The 22,830-nt window shown below is 47.1% G+C and overlaps 2 protein-coding genes across 5 annotated transcripts in view; both read left to right on the forward strand.

The window, feature by feature from the left end:
• Positions 1 to 9,829, forward strand: part of LOC136620525 (class I histocompatibility antigen, F10 alpha chain-like) — a 114,169-nt gene extending 104,340 nt beyond the window's left edge. Inside the window, exons 4-8 of one of the 4 annotated variants that reach the window (XM_066595364.1) lie at positions 2,407 to 2,679; positions 4,195 to 4,287; positions 6,220 to 6,249; positions 7,338 to 7,383; positions 7,821 to 9,829. In XM_066595364.1, coding sequence (XP_066451461.1) covers positions 2,407 to 2,679; positions 4,195 to 4,287; positions 6,220 to 6,249; positions 7,338 to 7,381 — 440 coding nt within the window. In that variant the 3' untranslated portion in view covers positions 7,382 to 7,383; positions 7,821 to 9,829. The remainder of the gene's footprint in view (positions 1 to 2,406; positions 2,680 to 4,194; positions 4,288 to 6,219; positions 6,250 to 7,337; positions 7,384 to 7,820) is intronic. The other 3 variants (XM_066595369.1, XM_066595365.1, XM_066595366.1) reach the window with 3 other exon arrangements.
• LOC136620517 (class I histocompatibility antigen, F10 alpha chain-like) overlaps positions 1 to 22,830 on the forward strand; it is a 106,967-nt gene that overhangs the window by 30,811 nt on the left and 53,326 nt on the right. The gene's annotated exons all lie outside the window — the stretch shown is intronic.

Below are 22,830 nucleotides of genomic sequence, written 5' to 3' on the forward strand. Positions count from 1 at the left end.
ATGATCTGTTTAATACCCAGGACTACAACGGTAATGAGAGGGCATCCACTACGTCTAGAAAAAAGCAGGTTTCATCACCAACACAGAAAGGGGTTCTTTACTGTAAGAGCAGTTAGACTGTGGAACTCTCTGCCTGAGGAAGTGGTGATGGCAAAATCCATAGAGAAGTTTAAAAGGGGACTTGATGTCTTTCTGGAGCGGAAGGATATTACAGGATATAAATCTTAGGTTAATTGTTAATCCGGGTATACAGGCAGGTAGGAACTATTAGGGGTTGATCCAGGGAACAGTCTGATTGCCATTAGGGAGTCGGGAAGGAATTTTTTCCCCAAAAGGGCTAATTGGCTTCTGCTTTTGGGGATTTTTGCCTTCCTCTGGATCAACAACACAGGAGAGACAGGCTGGACTAGATGGACTTTGTCTTCAATCGGCCTTACGAACTACGTGACTATGTTACCCAGTGTTACAACCGTCATCAGCCTCATTGCCCATGACTAGATGTGGTCAATTTATTACTGCATTAATCCTATGACTCTCATGTCTATACCATCGTGAAGATGGAACAATAGCTCTGCAGCGCCACCTATTGGTTGGCAGCATTCTTTTAAATCAATGTCAGACCCTTTAAACAAGTCTTTAAAGCAATGATTGGGAATTGAAAGCCAAGCCAGAATCCATACACAGACAGCTGTTTCAGGATTTTTGCCCCTCATCAGTGTGCGGTAGGATCCTGGTTTGGCTAGTGAGAGGCCTGTGATGTGGGTCGGGACGGTATTATCTATCCTTAAGGAGAGTCCCTAGGTGTGTGAAGACACCTAGGAGGTGAGTCAGGGACTTAAAGGCCATGCATATTCCTCTGGGAAATATATGCAAATAAGGAAGATGGAAAAGTAGGTGGTGTTGCAGAGGTATTCACACATCTTGGGGCTTTCCTTAAGCAGTTATGATACCCCTCCCGATATACAATCATGACAAACAGCGGCTATCACATTATTCCTCTATGGCGGTGCTGTACAATGCTGTCTCAATCATATATGCTTACAGCAGATGTCGGGTCCCCTCATTAAGTATTCACTGGGCAAAGTTATAGAATGTCGGCCATCATGACCATAACTGCCCAGTTATCGGCTGCCATCTAATCATCCTTAGAATAAGATACATAAGGGCCCATGCCCACGACCATGAATTACATATGTGTTGCACGCATGATACGTGGTGAATGGAGGCAATGAAAGTCAATGGACCCTCATTGCTCCATGTACACCGGTGTGTGGGCACTGCGTATCAATACACAAGAGAAATAAATCGCAGCCAGCCTATTCTCTGCGCATCGTATGCAGCCCTTGTATGGGCTGCCTAACAATACACTGTCCATACAGAATACATCGTGTACAGACAGCGTTTCCATACGCATGTTCAGAGCGGGGAATTACTTTTTTTTTTTTAAATACTGCGCATGTCTCTGATTCGCGGGCATGCGCAGTGCCATACTCGGTACTCTGCTGGGCTGCGTATGTGTAAATCACTGCGGCATGAGCCCCTATAGCGACTCTGTCCCTTATGCATCGCAGTGTGAGGCGGCCGCTCTTCTCCCTCCTCCTGAGGGGCACCTTGGTGTTTTATAGAAGCTACTGAGGAGCAGACCCACAAATATTGGGGATGAGGATATTTAGGAGCACAGGAGGTGTAACAGAGGGTCTCCTGGAGGCAGATGATGTCACGTTCCTCTGCCCCCATCCTGGTGTATTATACAAATGTATGATGTAGAAACCAGAAAACCCAACAGACTACCGGGATAAGGGGCTAACTCACCTCTTGTTCTAAGAGGGCGGGGGACATAAGTACCGTGTCCCCTTAGTGATAATGACATCAGATACTTAGAGGCCTGTAACTAGTCCAGATCTAGTGAGTTATATATCTGTGTGAGATCCATATGACTAATTATGATAAGTGTAACATTAAGTCCATCAGTCTAATAGGCACTGAGTATATTAACAAACACAATCACAGGAAGCGGCCATATAATGACCAATGTACTAATACAAGAGGGCAGGTAGAAGCACCACATCCCTCAACATGCAGACAGCCAGACTGCTATATGGAGGAGCCACCGCACAGGTGAAGGTACTGATGAACAACCACTCACACCCCTCCTTATACTGAGGGGGGCGCTGCTGAGTACTATACCTGCACACAGATATGGCATACACAGGTCTGGTGCACTACACGTACTGTGTGGCCTGACACAAGAAAGAGTCCCCACAATGTCAGTGACTCAGTACTGCCCCCATGCATGTTATTCATATGCCCAGCAACTGGAGGGTCGGCTCTCGTTCTTACCGAGTGAAGATGTTTAGATGCGTCATCTTAATTCTTGTCATTTTATATTCTTCATTTCCCTCTCAGTTCAGCCGACGGTGAAGGTATCCGGTCAGCATAAAGATGGCACCTTGATGCTTCACTGTCAGGTGTACGGATTCCATCCCAGACGTGTGGATGTGAAGTGGATGAAGAACGGGGTGGACGACATTCCCACATATGAGACCACACATGTCCTCCCCAATCCTGACGGCACCTATCAGATCAGGGTCAGTGCGGACGTGGTGCCCAGCGAGGACAACAGTTACTCCTGTTATGTGGATCACAGCAGCCTGGGGGCGCCACTGAACATTGTGTGGGGTGAGTTGTATGTAATGACATGTGGAGGATAGGACTGGCGTTTGAGGAGAAGGACCTGCGAGGAGACAATGCAGCGGTCCGACATCCCATATGTGAAACCGCTATATAGTTCCACTACTGATCCCTCCCCCATTTTAGGGGTCCAATAATCCCTTGAGTTCTAGACATAAAGATGTGACACATTTTACCTTGATTGTGATGATATTGCAGAAAGTTATCTTATGTTAACCCATTAAGGCCCATTTACACACAACGATTATCACTCAAAATTCGTTCGAATGATGTCTTTTGAGCGATAATCTTATCACAGCAAAGTCCATTGTAAAGTAATTACAAGTTGCATTAAGAGTGAAGCTAAAGAAAGACCCGTCTGTATGTATATCCCAATGAATCTGTTCTTGTTGAGCATGTTATTGACTCAGGATCTAGTAAACCAGTCACAGTTTAACCCCTCACACCCCATGAGATACATGTACAGTAGTGCTCAAAAAATAGCATCATAAACCTGATAAATCCCTGTTTTCACACATTACTACCACTCCACCCTGTATCCACACAGTATATAGCTGCAATGGTTTTTCCTTTCTCACTTTGTGAATTATAAGTATATTCACCCTGTGATTATCCCGCTGTCTACAACCGAGGTCCCACAACCCGGGTATTTATATTGACGCTCTCCTTGCCATCTTCCTTGACGGCTCTATATGTCTGTGAAGTTCTGTGATTGCCTATGTGGACCATAGGTGAGGTCATCCAACAGGCCCCACACCAGATGAGTCCATCTGCACTTTATATTTAACCTATTCATTACGTATTCTTACTTCTCCTCCTTGGAGCGCAGACACTACATTAACATGATGTTACAGTGAGCTTTCAAACCTACTCAGGGTTCTTCCTCAGGCAAATGGAACAGATCTGAAGATGCATTTATATAAATAGATATACACATGATCACATGGGAGGGCACAGACATGGTGTGATTAATAAGCACTTAGATAAATACCAGAAAGGGATGAGCAGAACAGTAAATACCTAGTCCAGTGACAAGGTAGAGGAAAGTTGCCTGGCCTCTAAATTGGTGTAAGAGGGTCACCAGGCCAGGGTGTTACCTCTGCTCATATTCTCCACTGATGCAAAAAACCCCTCCGAGATTCATTTAGTTTTGGATAGTATCAAACATGGTCATAAATTTGTACTTCCAAATTCTTCTATAACGCTGGGATTTGAAATTGCCTTTAAGTATAATAACTTGCATATATTCTATGTTTTGTCCGTGACTAGAATACTGTGGCTGAGCGCCCCTCACATGTTGTCCCGGAAAATACAATCATGTGAATGGGCCATAAGAGGGAGTTATGTGAAGAGATATAAATCTAGATCCTGCACATGTATGTGATACTATTACACTACACGTATGTCGTTACTACAGCGGGGGAGACTCTCGTGTGGATCTCTGATACATGAAGCTCTCAGTATAATCCGCAGCTCATCGTTACCCTTCTGTTTTCTAACCAGAACCTCCGAGTTCCTGGGTGACACCGGTGGTCGTCGCTGTGGTGGTCGTCGCTCTTCTTGTTGCTGCGGTTGTTGGATTTCTCCTATATAGAAGTAAGTATCAGTATAGCGCTATATTCACACCACCGGATCCATGTGGCGCTCAAGAAAAAACGGGAGCAAGACCCTTTAGAAGCCCATGATGATCACGGATCCCTCACACTGTGCGCTATTCAAGTCTGTGGAGATGGATGAGAATACAACAAGCAGATGGATTTCGTGTAGATCATCAGTCCGTGTGACACATCAGCCTAGTGAATATCCTCATGGACTGTTATGGGGATTCTCATTTACAGGAGCGGCCGAGCCGGTGACGTCATCAGTTCACACTCAGGTAGTCTGTTTAGACAAATTACCGTTGGGAATCGTGGACTTCTCGTTCACTTATCATTCAGTGTTTTCTCATTCCTGTGAAACATAATGGCTGATCCGTGTTTAACCGCAACGAGAAGCCAACGAGCCGACGATGATTTTATGTCGGCTGAAGCTGAATGATGAATGAGAAGCGCACGACTCTGATTTGTTGTTCAATTATTGGTGTTTAAACTGAAGAATTCTCGTTCACTTTTGTTTGTTTATATGATTTTTAATGATAGTCGTTCCGTCTAAATGCACCTTAGGGTGCGTTCACATGAGCGTAGGCGTATTTACGTTCGCACGTGCGCAGCGTTTAATCGCCAGAAAGAACGTTTTTCGGCGATCATGACCAGAGCTAGAAAGCATATTATCGTTTGTTCCTACTTTGCAAACTATCGTTTCGGCCATCGAATATGCGTTGGCGCGTATTTCGGTCGCGTATGTTCCGTTTTTTTTCGGGTTGCCGTTTTTACACGCCGTAAAATCGCCCGTGCGAATGAACACATTGGAAACCAACGCCTCAGATGGTCACGTTTATACGATTGGGCGCAAAAACGCACCGTTTATGCGCTCGTGTGAACGCACCCTAAGGCTGGGTTCATACGGGGCGAAATTTCAACCCGCGGCTCCTAAACCCGGGATTAGTCAGCAGAGTGGACGAGATTTTTCAAAAATCTCGTGCACATGCTGCGTCCAATCCGTTGCGGCAAAGGCGGGCGGACACGGACATGAGGTGCGGAATTCAGTTCCGCGTCATGTCAATTCTTTTTTCGTTTCTGCTGCGGCCTCTTTCCTCTCCATGGGGAGAGAGAGCCGCAGTGTAATGCCGACGGCGAAACTGCTCCAAGTCTTCTAGAATTCTGCCTAAAGGGGTTCTGTCGGTAAAAAAAATAAGAAAATTCTACACTCGCCTATTCCTCTCCCATCAGTCTTCTTACCAGATCTTCTCTTCGCTGAACTTCTCTGATCTCCTGCAGTCCCCCCAGGCAATGTACGTTACGTCACTAGTTCACAGCCTAGCAGGGAGTGCCGAGCTGTTGCAGATACCGCGCATGCGTACTGTCTCTGCAATAGATCAGCATTCCTTCCTAGCCAGTGAATTCTGCGTCACAGAGACGTGACCCTCACTGACCTGCAGGAAGAGGAATGCAAGGAATGCATGCTTCATAACAAGGAGAAGAGGATCCGGCCGGCTGGAGGTGAGGTGACCCCGGGGACTGGAGAAGATCAGTGAGGAGAAGATGGCGTAAGGAGTCGGCCTGGGAAAGAATATGTCAGTATAGATTTTATGACAAAACCCCTTTAAGCCAAAATAAGTGTTATAAGGTCGGACAAAGGAGTCTAAAGATGAGCCGGATTTCTCACCCGCATGAGCCACTGTGATAAATCTGCCCCTCCTTAGACTCCGGTGTGCACATCACGCTTAGTTTGTACTTCATTCCTCGGGATCAAGATAATCCACAAAATATCCAAAACGAATAAAAGCCCCATCTGTCCCCCAACATAGGGGGGCGGTGACCGGACATTTCCGGCTGATTGGCTGATTGTTCCCAGAATTCCTCTCTCATCTGTCACCAATTATAATGGACTCTTCAGGTTTCCTAATTTCATCTCCTCTTCTCATTTTAGAACATAGAGCCGGCTACAGGACGGACAGCAGTGAGTATTCTGTGTCTGCGGCTCCGCTGGGGGGTCTCACTATTGGTGACGATGACTAATGTGCTGTTAGTGATGGAGTATGGAGGACAGTATATGATGTTTATGAGAGCAGCTGTGACTGCGACTCCCAAGTTGTGGAGACAGTGGGGTGTATTGTTGGCTTCCATTCACGTCTATGAGAGATACAGAAAGACATCGAACACCCATCCTGTTACTGTAATCTGATTCATCTCTGGCCGCGGCATACAGATGGGTATTCCATATCAGCCATGGCTGACTGAGATGACAATACCCCTTTAAGTGAAATTTTATAATAATCCTCAGTTTAAGGCCATTTTCACACAGCCAAGAAAAATGTGCGAAATTTGTGCTTTGTGAGACGCACAAATATGAACCCCATTCCTTTGAATAGGGTTATACACATGAGTGTTTTTTCTTTTTTTCCCCCCACATCTCAGTGCAGGAAAAAAATATATCGCAGCACATCCTATCACATTTTCCTATTGTTTTCAATGCGGCCGATGGCACCTTCGTGCAACATGCGATAATAGGTCTCCCCCATTAAAAACAATGAGAGAAACTCCACGATCCTCCACAGCTGTCAGCCACGGCGGAGGATTGCTACTTCTCCAATGTGATGCAAGGTGGTTTTGATATAAAAACGCCCCGTATCTGCGGTGAACTTGCATGTTAGCGAGTGCGATATCGGCCGTGATTCACGGCTTGATATCGCACTCGCCCATGTGATATTAGCCCAATGGTATTGTTCCTCCACGGACATCACTGTAATATTGGAGCCGCCTTGGCAGATTTGTTGGGTAAAGTCACGGCCGGCCAGATATTTTCCCACTGATGTCAGTAAAATACTGTGCATGTGAAGTCACATGACCGTCCGCAGAACGGAGATAATCGCTGTCTGGGCGAAACTAAACCAGAAGAATTTTCTGCCATCCGTGAATGAGGAAAAAATAACAAACAATCTGTACAAAAACTGTAAAGCAACGAATCTACAAAGTTTCTAAACTTTACATTTTAGCTTAAAGTATTAATGCAGAATGTCGCTTTTACATAATTTCCTATTTTTGCAGCTTCAGAAACATCATCTGACTCTAATAATACCGCCAGAGCCTAACGGTGAGTGATAATGTCTTATATAAGCGCTGCCGCCATGTAATGAGATGTGGAATGTGCTGCTGCGTAGGATATCCAGGAAAGCGCTGTATGTTTGTGACTGAAGTATAGAAGTTCAGCTGTTGGAGGCGTCTGCTGACAAGATTGTTGACCGTCTCCAATGAAAACCAACTTAGTGCGATAACAGCTCAGGACCGGTGCGAAGCATGTGATATAATTCTATCTACAGCTCTGCCCATTATATATAAGCTATATACAGTGCTGCTCCGAGCCGTCGGGTCCTTTACAATATGTTGGTTCTTACTTCCTGCTGTAATAACACTCATGTAATATTATACTGTATTGTCTCCTGTTCTAGAAGGTTATTGAGCATTTAGGGTATTATTAGCCCCGTACAATGACCTCTGATGGGAATGTTCTCTACTATTCTCTCATTACAGAACCGGACAAGTTTTCTTCTGGGATCCAACAATTCTCCCCTATAAATCTGTCATTATTTCCTTGTGTGATATAAGAGGATCCTGCCGGATACAAGAATCTCAGTCTGTTCAGCCGAATCCTCGTATATAACAGCCTCTCCGGCAATATCACCCACAGGAACATCTCCCAAAGCTGAAGAGAGTTGAAGTTCCAAAGTTCTGCCACTTCTGTTCCGCAGAGAGGTTACTATTAGAGATGAGCGAGCACCCAAATGCTCGGGTCCGCGTTATTTGAGTCGAGCTTTCCATAAAATTCGAGAGCTCTACTCGAGTAACGAACCCCATTGACTAAAATGGGAGACTCGAGCATTTTTGTATGTGGGACGCCGGGTCCCGAGCTTTTTTTTTTTCTTGGTTCGTGTTTCTCTCTCTCCCTCCCTCTCCCCCTTACTGCCAGACAAAAAATTTTTCCAATGGCGCGCGCTGCATCGCGGTGGGGAGGGGCCAAAAGCTGGGGCGGTGTCGAACACGATTTGATGCTCGTTCGAGTAACGAGAACCATTGAGTACGCTAATACTCGAACGAGCATGTGTGCCCATTGGGCACTTACCGGGCAGTTCTTGTCCATCACTGAGTTCAGCTCAGCATAAAATCCATCTTAGGCCCGCACGCTGAGTTCTCAGCGGGCAGCACTGATAACATTCTTTCATATACATGCAAATGAAGCTACTTGTTGTTTAATGGGCTGATTAACCCATTAGTAGCTAATACAAAATGATCGCTCACAACTGTCAGTTTCTGACGAATTCTGAGCGATCATCTGTGTGTGTAAATGGACCTTTAGCCATTTCGCTGTGAGGACATATCAGAGGGAGGGGTAATTCCTGTGTGTGGAAAGATTTTTAAAGAGGCTGACTTAAAGGGGTTGTCCCAACTTGACAACCTTTGACCATCTGCTCTGCTAGAACATATGGATGTCACAGAAGGCGGCCCCTTAGGACTGTGGAGAACACGTCAGGTTTTTGGTAGAGTCGATAAAAATATGCCAGCTCCAACTCCAAATAAAAATGTTATATATTAGCGTACAATAATCCTGATGTCACCATTTACTGCAGTACAGGTATTACTATTTATTATACATGAGCCATTTATGAAGGAGTCAGAGGTTCGGCTTACTGACTCCTCGGGTCTTACTTGAGATGCCCCTTTATCAGCCATAAAGGAAAGCTGCTGGAAAGAGCCGCTGCGGGGAATGTGTGCCCACCAGCCGGTCCCCAGCGATAATGACTGATCAGCGGTAGTTTCAGCGGTCGGATCCGGGAGATCAGCTTTCCTGGGAGAACTATTAAGAGGATCCAATAGTAAATGACATTGGTGATACATTTGTTATCCGGCCGGTTCTCTTCTGATCGGACCGTCTCACGTTCTGCTGATGTTTCCTTTACATTCCCTTGATAATTACAATAAGGTTTCGGGGTTCAGGCTTTACAGTTTTCACTATCTTACACTAATTTACAATAAAAGTGCCTTACAGCTTATAACATGGAGGGCAGGATCGGCTTATATAACATTATATCGCTTTATTTCAGGCTCTTCATATTTTCAGTAGGGATTTCAGTTACATTTTATTGTATTTCATGATTTGATGTAATATAGTGGATTGTTTTGTGTTTGTACCACGTGATATCAGCGCAGGAGACGTCACAGCGCACAGGCAACAGTTGTATCTGATGTAAGGCACAGTTATCCGTTCCTCCATATTACAGGGAGATATCTGCTGTAAATAGACTAAAGAATAGTTCTTCATCCCTCCAGTCCTCACACTGCAGACCCCATAAAAGATACAGCTCAGGAGCGCCCCCTGCTGGCCGCTCTGCACGGATTAGTCATGTCACATCTACAATACAGGGAAACAACGCTCCCTGCACCTTACGTTCCTGCGTGAAGAGGGTGAGTGGGGGTTGGGTTACTTGGGGACCCCCGATAGTGATGCCAGGAGACCATGAGACTAATGAGGGGTCAGTAAGCCATCATTGTGCCGCAGATATTTACATCAAGGATGTGCGAATTGTACTGAATTCTCTTTATATAGGAAGCTGCACATTGGCTTGTTGTACACGACATATAGTTGTATTAGGCCTCATGTCCACGGGGAAAATATGATTTAGGATCCGTAGCGGATCACCCGCACACGGATCCGCATCCCATAGGGATGCATTGACCACCCGCGGGTAGATAAATACCCGCGGATGGTCAATAAAAGGGATTTTTTAAAAAATGGAGCATGAAAAAATCTGGACCATGCTCCATTTTCGTGCGGGTCTCCCGCGGGGACGGCTCCCGCGGGCTTCTATTGAAGCCTATGGAAGCCGTCCGGATCCGCGGGAGACCTAAAATAGGAATTTAAAAGAATTTACCCATCCGGAGCGGGCGGGGAAGGTCTTCTCTTCCTCACGGCCGGATCTTTCTTGCTTCGGCTCGGCGGATGTGCCCGGCGCATGCGCGCGGCACGTCGGCGACGTGCCGCCGGCGTGACGAGTTCATCCGCCGGCCGAAAAAGAAGATCCGGCCGTGAGGAAGAGAAGACCTTCCCCGCCCGCTCCGGATGGGTAAATTCTTTTAAATTCCTATTTTCAGCCCTCATGTCCGCGGGGCAGGAGGGACCCGCTACGGATTCTCCATGTAGAATCCGTAGCGGGCCTGATTTTCCCCGTGGACATGAGGCCTTATGTGTCTGCTGTGAAGCAACAACCTCAGGTTGGGCAGGAGGGGGGCAGTTCTGGTGACAGAAAGTGAGTCGTGTTCAGGAGAGCATGAAGACTTGTACAAACATGGACACATAGTTTTCATGGATGACCGCCATGTTTTTGGGTCACTCCATACATCAGTACAAAGAAGTTCATCCATGTAGCTGCCGGGAATGGTTGTTTGACAGAAGCAATAGATCTGGTTAATGGAAGTCAAGCCCCATTATATCCCATACTATATGCCGTACTGGAATGGAGTGCCTCGGGCCCACCAGTAAAATTTATCACCACTGTACAGCCATATACTAATAATACCTGATCACCATTTGCAAATTCTCAGCCATGGAATTCTCCATACGCTTCAATGAAAAGAAAAAGTGGGAGAATACCGGCCGGTCTCCATATGCCCCTAGATGTCATCTCAGCCACCCATGTGTCTATATAGATGCACTAACCAGTTTATTGTATGGATGTATAGGCTTGCTGAGATGTTGTTTTTGCCTACAAAATGGGAATAATGATCACTGTGTGAACAAATATGGATGTAGCAAAGTTTTACTTGATTTTCCTGTTATAACTTTGTGTGCCGCAGTTTGTTTACACTTTAAATTGCTTTACAATGCAAAAAAATAACTTTTGAATGACATAACTTGCCACAGAAAGCGATGTCCGTCAAAATAAACCTTGCTCCATCTGTAAACAGGAGGACAATGTAAGCGCTGCTACTGTGCGGGTCTGAAATAAATCCATCTCACAGTATGTTTTCTTTACTGACCTTCTGCTGATTTAATTTATCAATAAAGTCCATTTGTACAAAGATCTGCCCTGTTGTCTTCCTGGCGCTGCATGGTGACTAATGCTAGAAGTCTCAAGGAAATAGGGATGGCAGCACCAAAGGAGTAGTTTGAGATACGCACAGATCACTCAGTTTCCATCTTTATTTGTAAGACGTGCTCAGCATGTTCAGCAGCGACGTTTCCACATCATACCTGCCGTCTTGGTCACGCTTATACATACAACAACATTATCCCCAAGAAATAGTAATAAACACACCCATAAAAATCACATGTGATGAAACACGCCTGTATCCTCGGACGTATGCTCTGGACATGGCTCTCATTTCACCCAGCGGGGTCTACCAGGTTAAACTGCGCAGAACCGGAAGTGCATCATGCCCACATACATACATAAAGAGCAAGGGCTTCAAGAAAATGGCGTCCGCGCATGCGCACTCCGCCAGTCAATATCCTAATGTCTCCGCACATGACCGGACGTGCGTCATGCCCACACTCGCTCAAAGAGGGCAAAAGCAAAGACCGCGCATGCGCACACTGTCACTTCGTTGGAGAGTACCGGGCAGGACCGCGCATGCCCCAACCCATCCATCAATCCACGTCCGCTCAAACAGAGTCAATATCCTAATGTCTCCGCACATGACCGGACGTGCGTCATGCCCACACTCGCTCAAAGAGGGCAAAAGCAAAGACCGCGCATGCGCACACTGTCACTTCGTTGGAGAGTACCGGGCAGGACCGCGCATGCCCCAACCCATCCATCAATCCACGTCCGCTCAAACAGAGCACCAAAGTCCAGTGCTCAGGGGCAAATACCAAAGTATAGCACAAGTGTCCATAAATATCGATGTCCCCGATGCTATGGCCAGGTTGGTGCACAAGCCAGCGATATATATAGCCCACTAATATAAAGGAGGTATAATCAACAATATATAACATCAGTATGGCCGCCTGCAGACGAGCGGAAATCCCGCCGCGGGATTTCCCGCGGGATTTCCGCCGCTGAAAGTCTGCATAGGAGTGCATTACAATACGCACTCCTACGCAGACGGCCGCGGTTTGGCCGCGCGAAATCTCGCGCGGCAAACAAACCGCGGCATGTTCTAATTTTGTGCGGAGCACGCACTCACCTGGCCGCCGGCTCCGGTCTGCGCATGCGCCGGCTGCGCGGCAGCCGGCACATCAAAGAGCCGGGGCCGCCAGGCGCGGGTGAGTACGCGCTCGCCCCTGCAGGCTCTGGGGTCGGATCGCGCGGCGAGATTTCTCGCTGCTGGATCCGACCCGCTCGTCTGCAGGCGGCCTATATTAAAGAGTGCCAATCACAGGTAGAAAATAACTATCAAACAAGTGAATCGGTCACAATCAGGGGATGGATCCTGCAAGTAGGATCCATAATGTACAACAGTTATAGAAAAATGGTAATGGCATAAAACATCACAACTAGAGACGAGCGAGTATACTCCGAGCAATTGCCTTTAGCGAGTATACTCGCTCATCTCTAATCACAACCAGATTAAACGGCTGCAAAAAGACCAAGGAGGAATATACCCAAAAAGATGAAAACGCAATAAGCGGACACCAACACTACATAGTACCGATTCACAAAATTCTTATTTTTTTTAGGTTTTTCCACTTTTTTGCAATAAAAACCCTTTTTGGAAATCTTTTTTTTTTTCTCCTATATCGCTGCATTCAAAGTCCTGTAACTTTTTTATTTTTCTATGCACGGAGCTCTATGAGGGCTTATTTTTTGCGAGACGAGCTGTAGTTTTTATTGGTACCATTTTGGAGAATATACGGCTTTTTTGATAACTTTTATTGCATTTTTTGGGAGGCGAAATGCAAAAAATTAGCATTTTGCCTCTGTTTTTTAGCGTTTTTTAAAATGCTTTTTGCCGTACAAAATAAAAAGTATGTTCAACTTTTTGTACACGTCGTTATGGACGTGTCAATACCAAATATGTGCCTTTTTAGTTTTTCTTTACCTTTTTTTATGCGAATATTAGAAAAAGCACAAAAAGGGGGGGGGGGGATTTACATTTTTTTACACTATTTGAGTCCCTCTGAGGGACTTGCAGCACAGCACTTCTGATCACTGTGATAAGGTATGGCAGGGCTACTGCCCTGCCATGCCTTATCGCTTATACAGCGTTCATAGGCTCTGGCAACACAGGACGCCAGTGTCTGGCGTCCTGTTGCCATGGCGACAGGCAGGGCTCTCTGCGATTATATCGCGAGAGCCCGGCAACTTCACAGAGGGAGCGTATATGGGACCAATAATGTTCCACTTCTCCCTTCAATGTCCCATGACATATCAATGTGTTCTCTTCTATGTCATTAACCCCTAAGTGTAAAATTACAACATCTGGACAGGGCCCATGTGATTCTCTATACATCAGTTCAGCCATTAATCCACTCCACCTCATACATCTATTACCGTACCAATCATGCTTTGGCTCCCTTGACATCTGCGCGTGCGATGTATGGGCCTTCCAGCCGCACATCACCACACACAACCTGCGGGAATACCTGCAACCAATAATAATCACCTGTGAAGCCAAACAGGACCGACCTGCTAATGGCTGCAACTCCCTCCATGTAATCGTCCTTCATACGTAATGTCTGACTAATTAAACCCATTACTATACAGCCCTGACATTGGCAATTAGAAAAACCATCACAATGCCATCAACTGAATACCTAAAAACTCCAAACGAGTACATGGCCATACCATCTATTCCGCTCGCCAGCGGCACCCTAAAATCCTCTATCCTGACCACATGCCCTCTAAAACTTGTGCCCCCCTCATTGCCCTGATGCCCCATAAACAAAAATCATTAAAGGAGATGTCCCGAGGCAGCAAGTGGGTCTATACACTTCTGTATGGCCATATTAATGCACTTTGTAATGTACATTGTGCATTAATTATGAGCCATACAGAAGTTATAAAAAGTTTTATACTTACCTGCTCCGTTGCTGGCGTCCTCGTCTCCATGGTGCCGACTAATTTTCGCCCTCCGATGGCCAAATTAGCCGCGCTTGCGCAGTCCGGGTCTTCTCCTCTTCTCTATGGGGCTCCGTGTAGCTCCGTGTAGCTCCGCCCCGTCACGTGCCGATTCCAGCCAATCAGGAGGCTGGAATCGGCAATGGACCGCACAGAAGCCCTGCGGTCCATGAAGACAGAGGATCCCGGCGGCCATCTTCAGCAGGTGAGTATGAAGACGCCGGACCGCCGGGATTCAGGTAAGCGCTGTGCGGGTGGTTTTTTTAACCCCTGCATCGGGGTTGTCTCGCGCCGAACGGGGGGGGGGGGGTTTAAAAAAAAAAAAACCCGTTTCGGCGCGGGACATCTCCTTTAAGTTGTGTATTACATCAGGACATTCCTTCCTCCCACCTACTCTAACAATGAGGATAGTCCTAAATAATAATAGGATGCCTTAGATCCCATCGGAAATGCCATATCAAAGCCAATGTAGTCACATGATGCATATCTTACTGCCAGAAGCTCAGGAGCGCCTCAGCATTCAGAGAAGACTGCTTGAGGTAAGATAGATTATAAATCACTGAGAGGAGATAGACTCCTTCTGTGGCATCACCCTTAGGGTGCATTCACACGAACGTATATCGGCTCGGTTTTCACGCCGAGCCGATATACGCTGTCCTCATGTGCAGGGGGGGAGTCTGGAAGAGCCCAGGAGCAGGAACTGAGCTCCCGCCCCCTCTCTGCCTCCTCTCCACCTCTCTGCACTATTTTCAATGGGGAGAGGCGGGGCGGGGCTAATTCTCGGACCTTAGCCCCGCCCCGCCTCCTCTCATTGAAAGTAGTGCAGAGGGGCGGAGAGGAGGCAGAGAGGGGGCGGGAGCCTCAGTTCCTGCTTCTGGCTCTTCCATCCTCACCCCCCTGCACATGAGGACAGCGTATATCGGCTCGGCGTGAAAACCGAGCCGATATACGTTCGTGTGATTGCACCCTTAGGAACACTATTTGTTCCTACTTTTCAAACGATCTTTTTGGACATCGAATATATACGTTGGCAAGTATTTCGGCCGCGTATGTTCTGTTTTCTGCGGTTGCCGTTTTTACGCGCCGTAAAATCGCCCGTGTGAACGAATACATTGGAAACCAACGCCTCAGATGGTCATGTACATATGATTGGGCGCAAAAACGCGCCGTATATGCGCTCGTGTGAACGCACCCTAAGCCTGGGTTCACACGGGGCGGATTCCCGTCGGAAATCTCGCAGTTTGGCCGCAGCAAAAAACACGAGATTTCCGCTGGGAGAACTGCGGCCCGGCCGCTCGCTCTTCCGCTGCGGCCGGCGCTCCCATAGAGGAGAGCGCGGCCGCAGCGGAATGAAAAAAGAATGGATATGCTGCATATCCTGAAACCGCGTCTTCCAGCCGGACTTACCGCAGTGGATTGGCCGCCCCGTGTGGACGAGATTTCTCAGAAATCTCGTCCACATGGCTTGCTAATCCTGAGATTAGCAGCCGCGGGCGGATTTGTTGCGGCGAAATTCCGTGCGGCAAAACCACGGCAAATCCGCCCTGTGTGAACCCAGCCTTAAAGGGGACAATCTCAAATTGGAAAAAAAAAATGACCAGCAACTCTGCCCTCAGCTATGTACTTAGCAATTTAACTACCTCAGGATCATAAATAACTGAAATTAACTTATTAACCCCTTCACAGCTGAGTCCCTTTAACTCATGCACATATAAGCCGTACCAGGGGCCTTCGATAATGAGCCGGGCCTACTTCCAATATGAGAGCCTCACTGGAGTCTTGCCCTATTGCAGGAAACTCTCTATTTCCTGGATGCAAGGAATTTGTACTGATTTCTGACTAAAATAACCCAAAACAATAACCGCTCCATTACCTCGATTCCATAAATGTAACAACACATCCAGGTAGTGAGGTGCCCCAAGGATGTCTAACAACCACCTAACTAGTTACACCGAGGCAACACCAACATCCTGGTAACCATCATTAACCATCTCCGATCCTCCGGTCATCATTAGATTCTGATTCTTTATATGAAAGTAACAGTTATAACATAACAAGTAATTATAAACCAAATTCGATTAACAGCAGCAGCCGCCTCAACCACAGCCTGCATACAGTGGTTACCTCACAGCTGACTGCCTGCATACAGTGGTTACCTCACAGCTGACTGTCTGCATACAGTGGTTACCTCACAGCTGACTGCCTGCATACAGTGGTTACCTCACAGCTGACAGTCTGCATACAGCGGTTACCTCACAGCTGACTGCCTGCATACAGTGGTTACCTCACAGCTGACTGTCTGCATACAGTGGTTATCTCGCAGCTGACAGCCTGCATACAGTGGTTACCTCACAGCTGACAGTCTGCATACAGCGGTTACCTCACAGCTGACTGCCTGCATACAGTGGTTACCTCACAGCTGACTGCCTGCATACAGTGGTTACCTCACAGCCGACTGCCTGCATACAGTGGTTACCTCACAGCTGACTGCCTGCATACAGTGGTTACCTCACAGCTGACAGTCTGCATACAGTGGTTACCTCACAGCTGACAGTCTGCATACAGTGGTTACCCCACAGCTGACAGTCTGCATACAGTGGTTACCTCACAGCCGACTGCCTGCATACAGTGGTTACCTCACAGCTGACTGCCTGCATACAGTGGTTACCTCACAGCTGACAGTCTGCATACAGCGGTTACCTCACAGCTGACTGCCTACATACAGTGGTTACCTCACAGCCGACTGCCTGCATACAGTGGTTACCTCACAGCTGACTGCCTGCATACAGTGGTTACCTCACAGCTGACTGCCTGCATACAGTGGTTACCTCACAGCTGACAGTCTGCATACAGTGGTTACCTCACAGCCGACTGCCTGCATACAGTGGTTACCTCACAGCTGACTGCCTGCATACAGTGGTTACCTCACAGCTGACAGTCTGCATACAGTGGTTACCTCACAGCTGACTGCCTACATACAGTGGTTACCTCACAGCTGACTGCCTGCATACAGTGGTTACCTCACAGCTGACAGTCTGCATACAGTGGTTACCTCACAGCTGACTGCCTGCATACAGTGGTTACCTCACAGCCGACAGTCTGCATACAGTGGTTACCTCACAGCTGACTGTCTGCATACAGTGGTTACCTCACAGCCGACAGTCTGCATACAGTGGTTACCTCACAGCTGACTGTCTGCATACAGTGGTTACCTCACAGCTGACTGTCTGCATACAGTGGTTACCTCACAGCTGACTGTCTGCATACAGTGGTTACCTCACAGCCGACAGTCTGCATACAGTGGTTACCTCACAGCCGACAGTCTGTATACAGTGGCCAGTTACCTCAGCTCAGACATGATACCATTAATAAAACACAACTGTTAAGCAGACATACCTTCCCCCTCATCACCCTGACTCGCCCTTTCTTTACAGCCTAGTAAGGGTTAACACTAAGACATTTAAACTGACCAATCTACCTTAGGGGGCGCTCACACGACGGCCCCCATGCTTAGCACCTTGTAAGCCAAAGTCAGGAGCAGAAAGTACAATGGAAAGATTCACATGTCTTCCCCATAATGGACCCGCTCCTGGCTCAGGCCCGCCAAAAACGAACACAAAAAAACGCCATGTGAAATCACTCCCAACTGCTACACAAGCTAAATCCTTCTATACACAGGTGCCAGTAACCAGGGGGACCACCTGGTTACCGGGGGTCTCACCAACTTGTAGAGCTTCACCTGCACCCTGCAAATGCAGCAGCACAGGACTTGGCAGAGGGGCCGACGCCATCTTGTAGAGCTTCACCCGTACCCTGCATGCACAGCAGCACAGGACTTGGTGTTGTCATCTGGTGGCACTATTCCTGCTGGTGTTGGCATCTGCTGGGCACTGTTCCTGCTGGTGTTGGCATCTGCTGGGCACTGTTCCTGCTGGTGTTGGCATCTGCTGGGCACTGTTCCCGCTGCCAGGTTTCAGTCACAATCGGATGAAGGTAAAGGCAGCCTCTGCGTTCGCTGCTTTGGTGGTTTTCTACTGACAAGTCCTCCTTAGATACAAGTGTTCACACAATGTCCTCTGCAGCTCCTCCTGGCCGGTGCTGCTGACAAGTCCTAAGCTGCAGCACAGGGGATTCCAGACATCTCCTCAGCTATTCCTCACTATCCACTTAATCCTCGCCGACGATTAGCCGCTGCAGAAGGTCCTCCATCTTCACAGAGGATCTGAAGCTGTGACAGGAATGGTGAGGGGAGCTGACAGGAATGGTGAGGGGAGCTGACAGGAATGGTGAGGGGAGCTGACAGGAATGGTGAGGGGAGCTAACAGGAATTGTGAGGGGAGCTGACAGGAACAGGGAGCTGTCACCTGGATGCTGCTTGCTGCTTCCTTTCCAGCTGATGATGGCCCACATCTCTGCACCTCCATATCTCACTGTTGCTCCTCCCAGCTTGTTCCTCTGGACCAATCACCAGCCACTGTCAGGCCACCAGATTCTGCCTGACAACCACAGGCATTTCCCGCCATTTCTCTTCAGCCAATCATTAGCTGCTGCCAACCAGTCCATCACTGGGCAGAACTCACTCTTTGCCATCTCATCTGACCCAGTAATGACCTTTGTAACATATCATGGTTAACCAGAAAACCTTCTCCATAGAAGGTGACATATCATCCATCCATCATGTACATAAAGCTCCCAGATCCCATTAGGCTCCATAGAAGGTGACATATCATCCATCCATCATGTACATAAAGCTCCCAGATCCCATTAGGCTCCATAGAAGGTGACATATCATCCATCCATCATGTACATAAAGCTCCCAGATCCCATTAGGCTCCATAGAAGGTGACATATCATCCATCCATCATGTACATAAAGCTCCCAGATCCCATTAGGCTCCATAGAGGGTGACATATCATCCATCCATCATGTACATAAAGCTCCCAGATACCATGAGGCTTTCCCTCCTAACTGTCCCTCAAGCCTTACAGGGCAAGTCCTATCTTGTCTCGCGGGGACTAATAACGCGCCAGAATACCGATAGATGAAACAAAATCATTGAAATCAATGATCTTATTTCGACCCGTTATTTGGCCGTGATTTTCATGGATGTGTAACAGGCCCGCGTGTTTAAGCCCTTAGGAGGCGCTGTTGTGTGCCGCTGTGTATGTAGAAGCAGATCATTGTGTGTGAAGACATTCAGATATTTGCGCCATACTCTCTATACCTGTAAGACGAGTTCCACAAAGTGTAAAGAATCCGCGACATTTATGTACAAACATTCGGCAGTGAGATCCGCAGGTGATTTTGTTTTTAGATTTTACGGATTATACTGAAAGGAATGAAATCTGCGGTGAAATATCTGCAACAAATATAGCGCCTTCACACGGGCGGCAGAATCACATTTGTTGCGAGACGCACAGATCACACACAAATATGAAAGCGGTCATACATGTGAGCGATGTTTTCCTGCATGGCAGAGTGATGAGATGCGGACAACAAATGGCGCCATGTTCTATTTTGCTGCGTTCTCTCGGAGAAACTGTGTGATCCAGAGAATGTCTTCTTCCCTGAAGTGATTCAAGGCTGTTTTTTCACGTGGCGGGGAGCGCGATATGGGTGCGGGATTCATGGCCTCATATCACGCTCGTTCGTGTGAAATTACCCTAAGGGCTTCTTCACACGAATGTATTTGTGCACGCAAAATCTGCTTACGCAGAGAATAGCGACGCGCTCTATCGTTGTGTGCACCAAAGGCCCCATAGGAGTCTATAGGGGTACGCACCCGACACCCGCGCAAAACACTGTGCGATTTTGTGGGCTATTCCAAACACCGGGGACTAATTAGGCTGCAGAGCTTTTTTAATCACAGCGTGAGTGAGTCCCGCGCCAATGTGAGCGGTCCCTGGCAGCGCAGAAAGTACAGTAAAAAGCGCTGATACGTGCGTGATAGCGCAGTGTTTACAGTACAAAAAGTCATCCTTTCGTGAGCGTTTCTGCGCTTACACTTGCGTGAAGAAGCACTTAGGGCTACTACCGTGTTTCCCCGAAAATAAGGCACCCCCGAAAATAAGACACATTAAGAAATTTGCAGAAATCGCTAATATAAGACACATCCCGATAATAAGGCATACTAAAGTGTGCAGGCAAGTCAAGAGGCCTGTCCCCTGCTGCCATCCCCGTTGTCTCCTACCTCCTGCAGTGCTGTACGATTGTGCTGTTGTTGTAAGCTCCCCTTGCTGGCTGGAAAACTCCATAGTACCGTGTCATCCTGTTGCTGCTGCACACGTCTGCTGTGATGAGCTCCCTCTGGTGGCCGGAAGCTGCAATACCATCCCTGCTTACAAGTGGTACGGGAGCTTCTGTCTGCAGTAAGGTACGTTACTAAATTACAGCCCTTATTTTTTTTTATGGCTCTGTGTGTGAGTCAGGCAACCATATGTGTGATTCTTAAGGCTGGGTTCTCACAGAGTGTATTTCCAGCCTTAGGGGGTGAGCATTACAGTCTCCAGACAGTGTGTGGGAGCCAGGTAAACAGTGTGTCATTTTGATTCAATAGGGGGTGTCTGCTTTTTTGCTGAAGAGTCTAAAGTACAAGAAATAAACAATGTTGCTACCGTATATTTTTACCCCTAAACATGAGCGCAAAAAGAAAGAGCTATTCCGTTGAGTACAAGAAAGGAATCGTGGAAGATTCTTGGGGCAAAAACCTTCCTGCTTTGGCCCGAAGATTTTACAAAAAATGGAGTGTCAAGAAATTCAGCAGGAGATTCCGGGTTCAGATGTTTATGATGATGTGCCAGAAAATGATGACATGACTGTCATTGAGTAATTTTTGCTTTGTTTTCACAGTTTGTCTAGCTATATTGGTTTGTGGTGACAACTACGGTACTGTGCAGTATATACGGTAATAAATGTTCATCTTTTTTGTTAAACAATAAATGTGAATTCTTCTTCATTGAAAAATAAGACACCCCCTGAAAATAAGACATAGCGCATATTTGGGAGCAAAAATTATTATAAGACGCGTCTTATTTTCGGGGAAACAGGGTACACACGAGCGTATGCACATTTGCACGCGCCTCAGCACAACCTTTTATGCACTGAGCAAGACTTTTTTGCACACATATTGGCGTATTTTACTGTACGTTTTCCGCACATAGCGCGTGTTCATTTATGCACCGCCCATGACATATATGGGGAAATTTGTTGAAAAGTAGAGCATGCTATTTTTTTTATTTTGCGTGACTGAAATGCGTGCGTAAAATACGGGAATGTGAATGAAAGCATTGAAATACGTACGTGGGAATCTAGCCTTAGAGGAAAAACATCGGGCCTCATTCATCAGAACTGTGTAAAGGAAAAACTTTACCCATAGCAACCAATCTGAGCGCAGTTTTCCTTTCTGAAACCGCTCTGGTGATATGAAAGCTGCGCTGTGATTGGTTGCTGGGGGCAAACACAGTTTTTCTTTTACACAATTCTGATAAATGAGGCCCAATGTTTTTTCCACTAAAGCTAGATTCACACGTACATATTTCAGTGGTTTCGTTCACATTTCAGTATTTTATGGGGGAAAAGAAATAGCATGCTCTGCTTTTCAACAAAGACAGTTTTGTGAATAGTCGGTTCTGATGAACGAGGCCGCTTGTTCAGTACTTAGTTGCAGAATGCTGGTGCGGCGCTCAACTGATATTCAACAACTAGTACACATCGTGTGACACCGGGCTAAACTACGTGAGATTGCAGGAATACTACAGAATAGGGCAGCTGTTCCCGAACTGGGCTCTGCAAGCAACAGTCAGGGGCTCCGACTGAGGGTCTCTGTGGTGAGCAGTCACCGGCCACTCACCACTGTAGTGATTACCGGCTGGGGTACTGCAGCCGCACCCCCCACAGGTAATCATACTGCGACGCCGACCCTGGTGCATACTCTGATCTCAGTGTGCACCCGGGATCCTCCTCCCCTGAGTCCTCTCCTCCTCAGTTCCGCAGGTGGGGACTCGGGGAGGAATTGTTCCGGACTCGCACACTGCTGTCAGTGTGCACCAGGGATCAGCGCAGAGCAGAGGAGGAGGTAAGTAAATTGGTTGGGGGTTATTATTGCTGCTGTGGGGTTAATATTACTGTGGCTATTGTGGGGTTAATATTACTGAGGGGGTTGTTATTATTACATTGGGATTCATATTACTGGAGGGCTTAATATTACTGTAGCTACTGTGGGGTTAATATTACTAAGGGGCTTATTATTACTACTGGGGCCATTTTGGGGGACGCCATTACTGCTGGAGCAGCAGCAGGGGACACTATTATTACTGGGGCCACCAATATAGGGGGTCACTATTACTACAAGGGGTGGATTTGCTGCAGAATTTACAGTAGCCGTAGCAGCAAAGTGGATGAGATTTTGAAAGTTTCATCCACACACTGTGGAAAAAATCTGCACAAAACCCGTACAGATATTAACATGGGGTGTGAGATTTAATTCC

The sequence above is a fragment of the Eleutherodactylus coqui genome, chromosome 3, assembly GCF_035609145.1.
Source record: "Eleutherodactylus coqui strain aEleCoq1 chromosome 3, aEleCoq1.hap1, whole genome shotgun sequence".
Taxonomy (NCBI): Eukaryota; Metazoa; Chordata; class Amphibia; order Anura; family Eleutherodactylidae; genus Eleutherodactylus; species Eleutherodactylus coqui.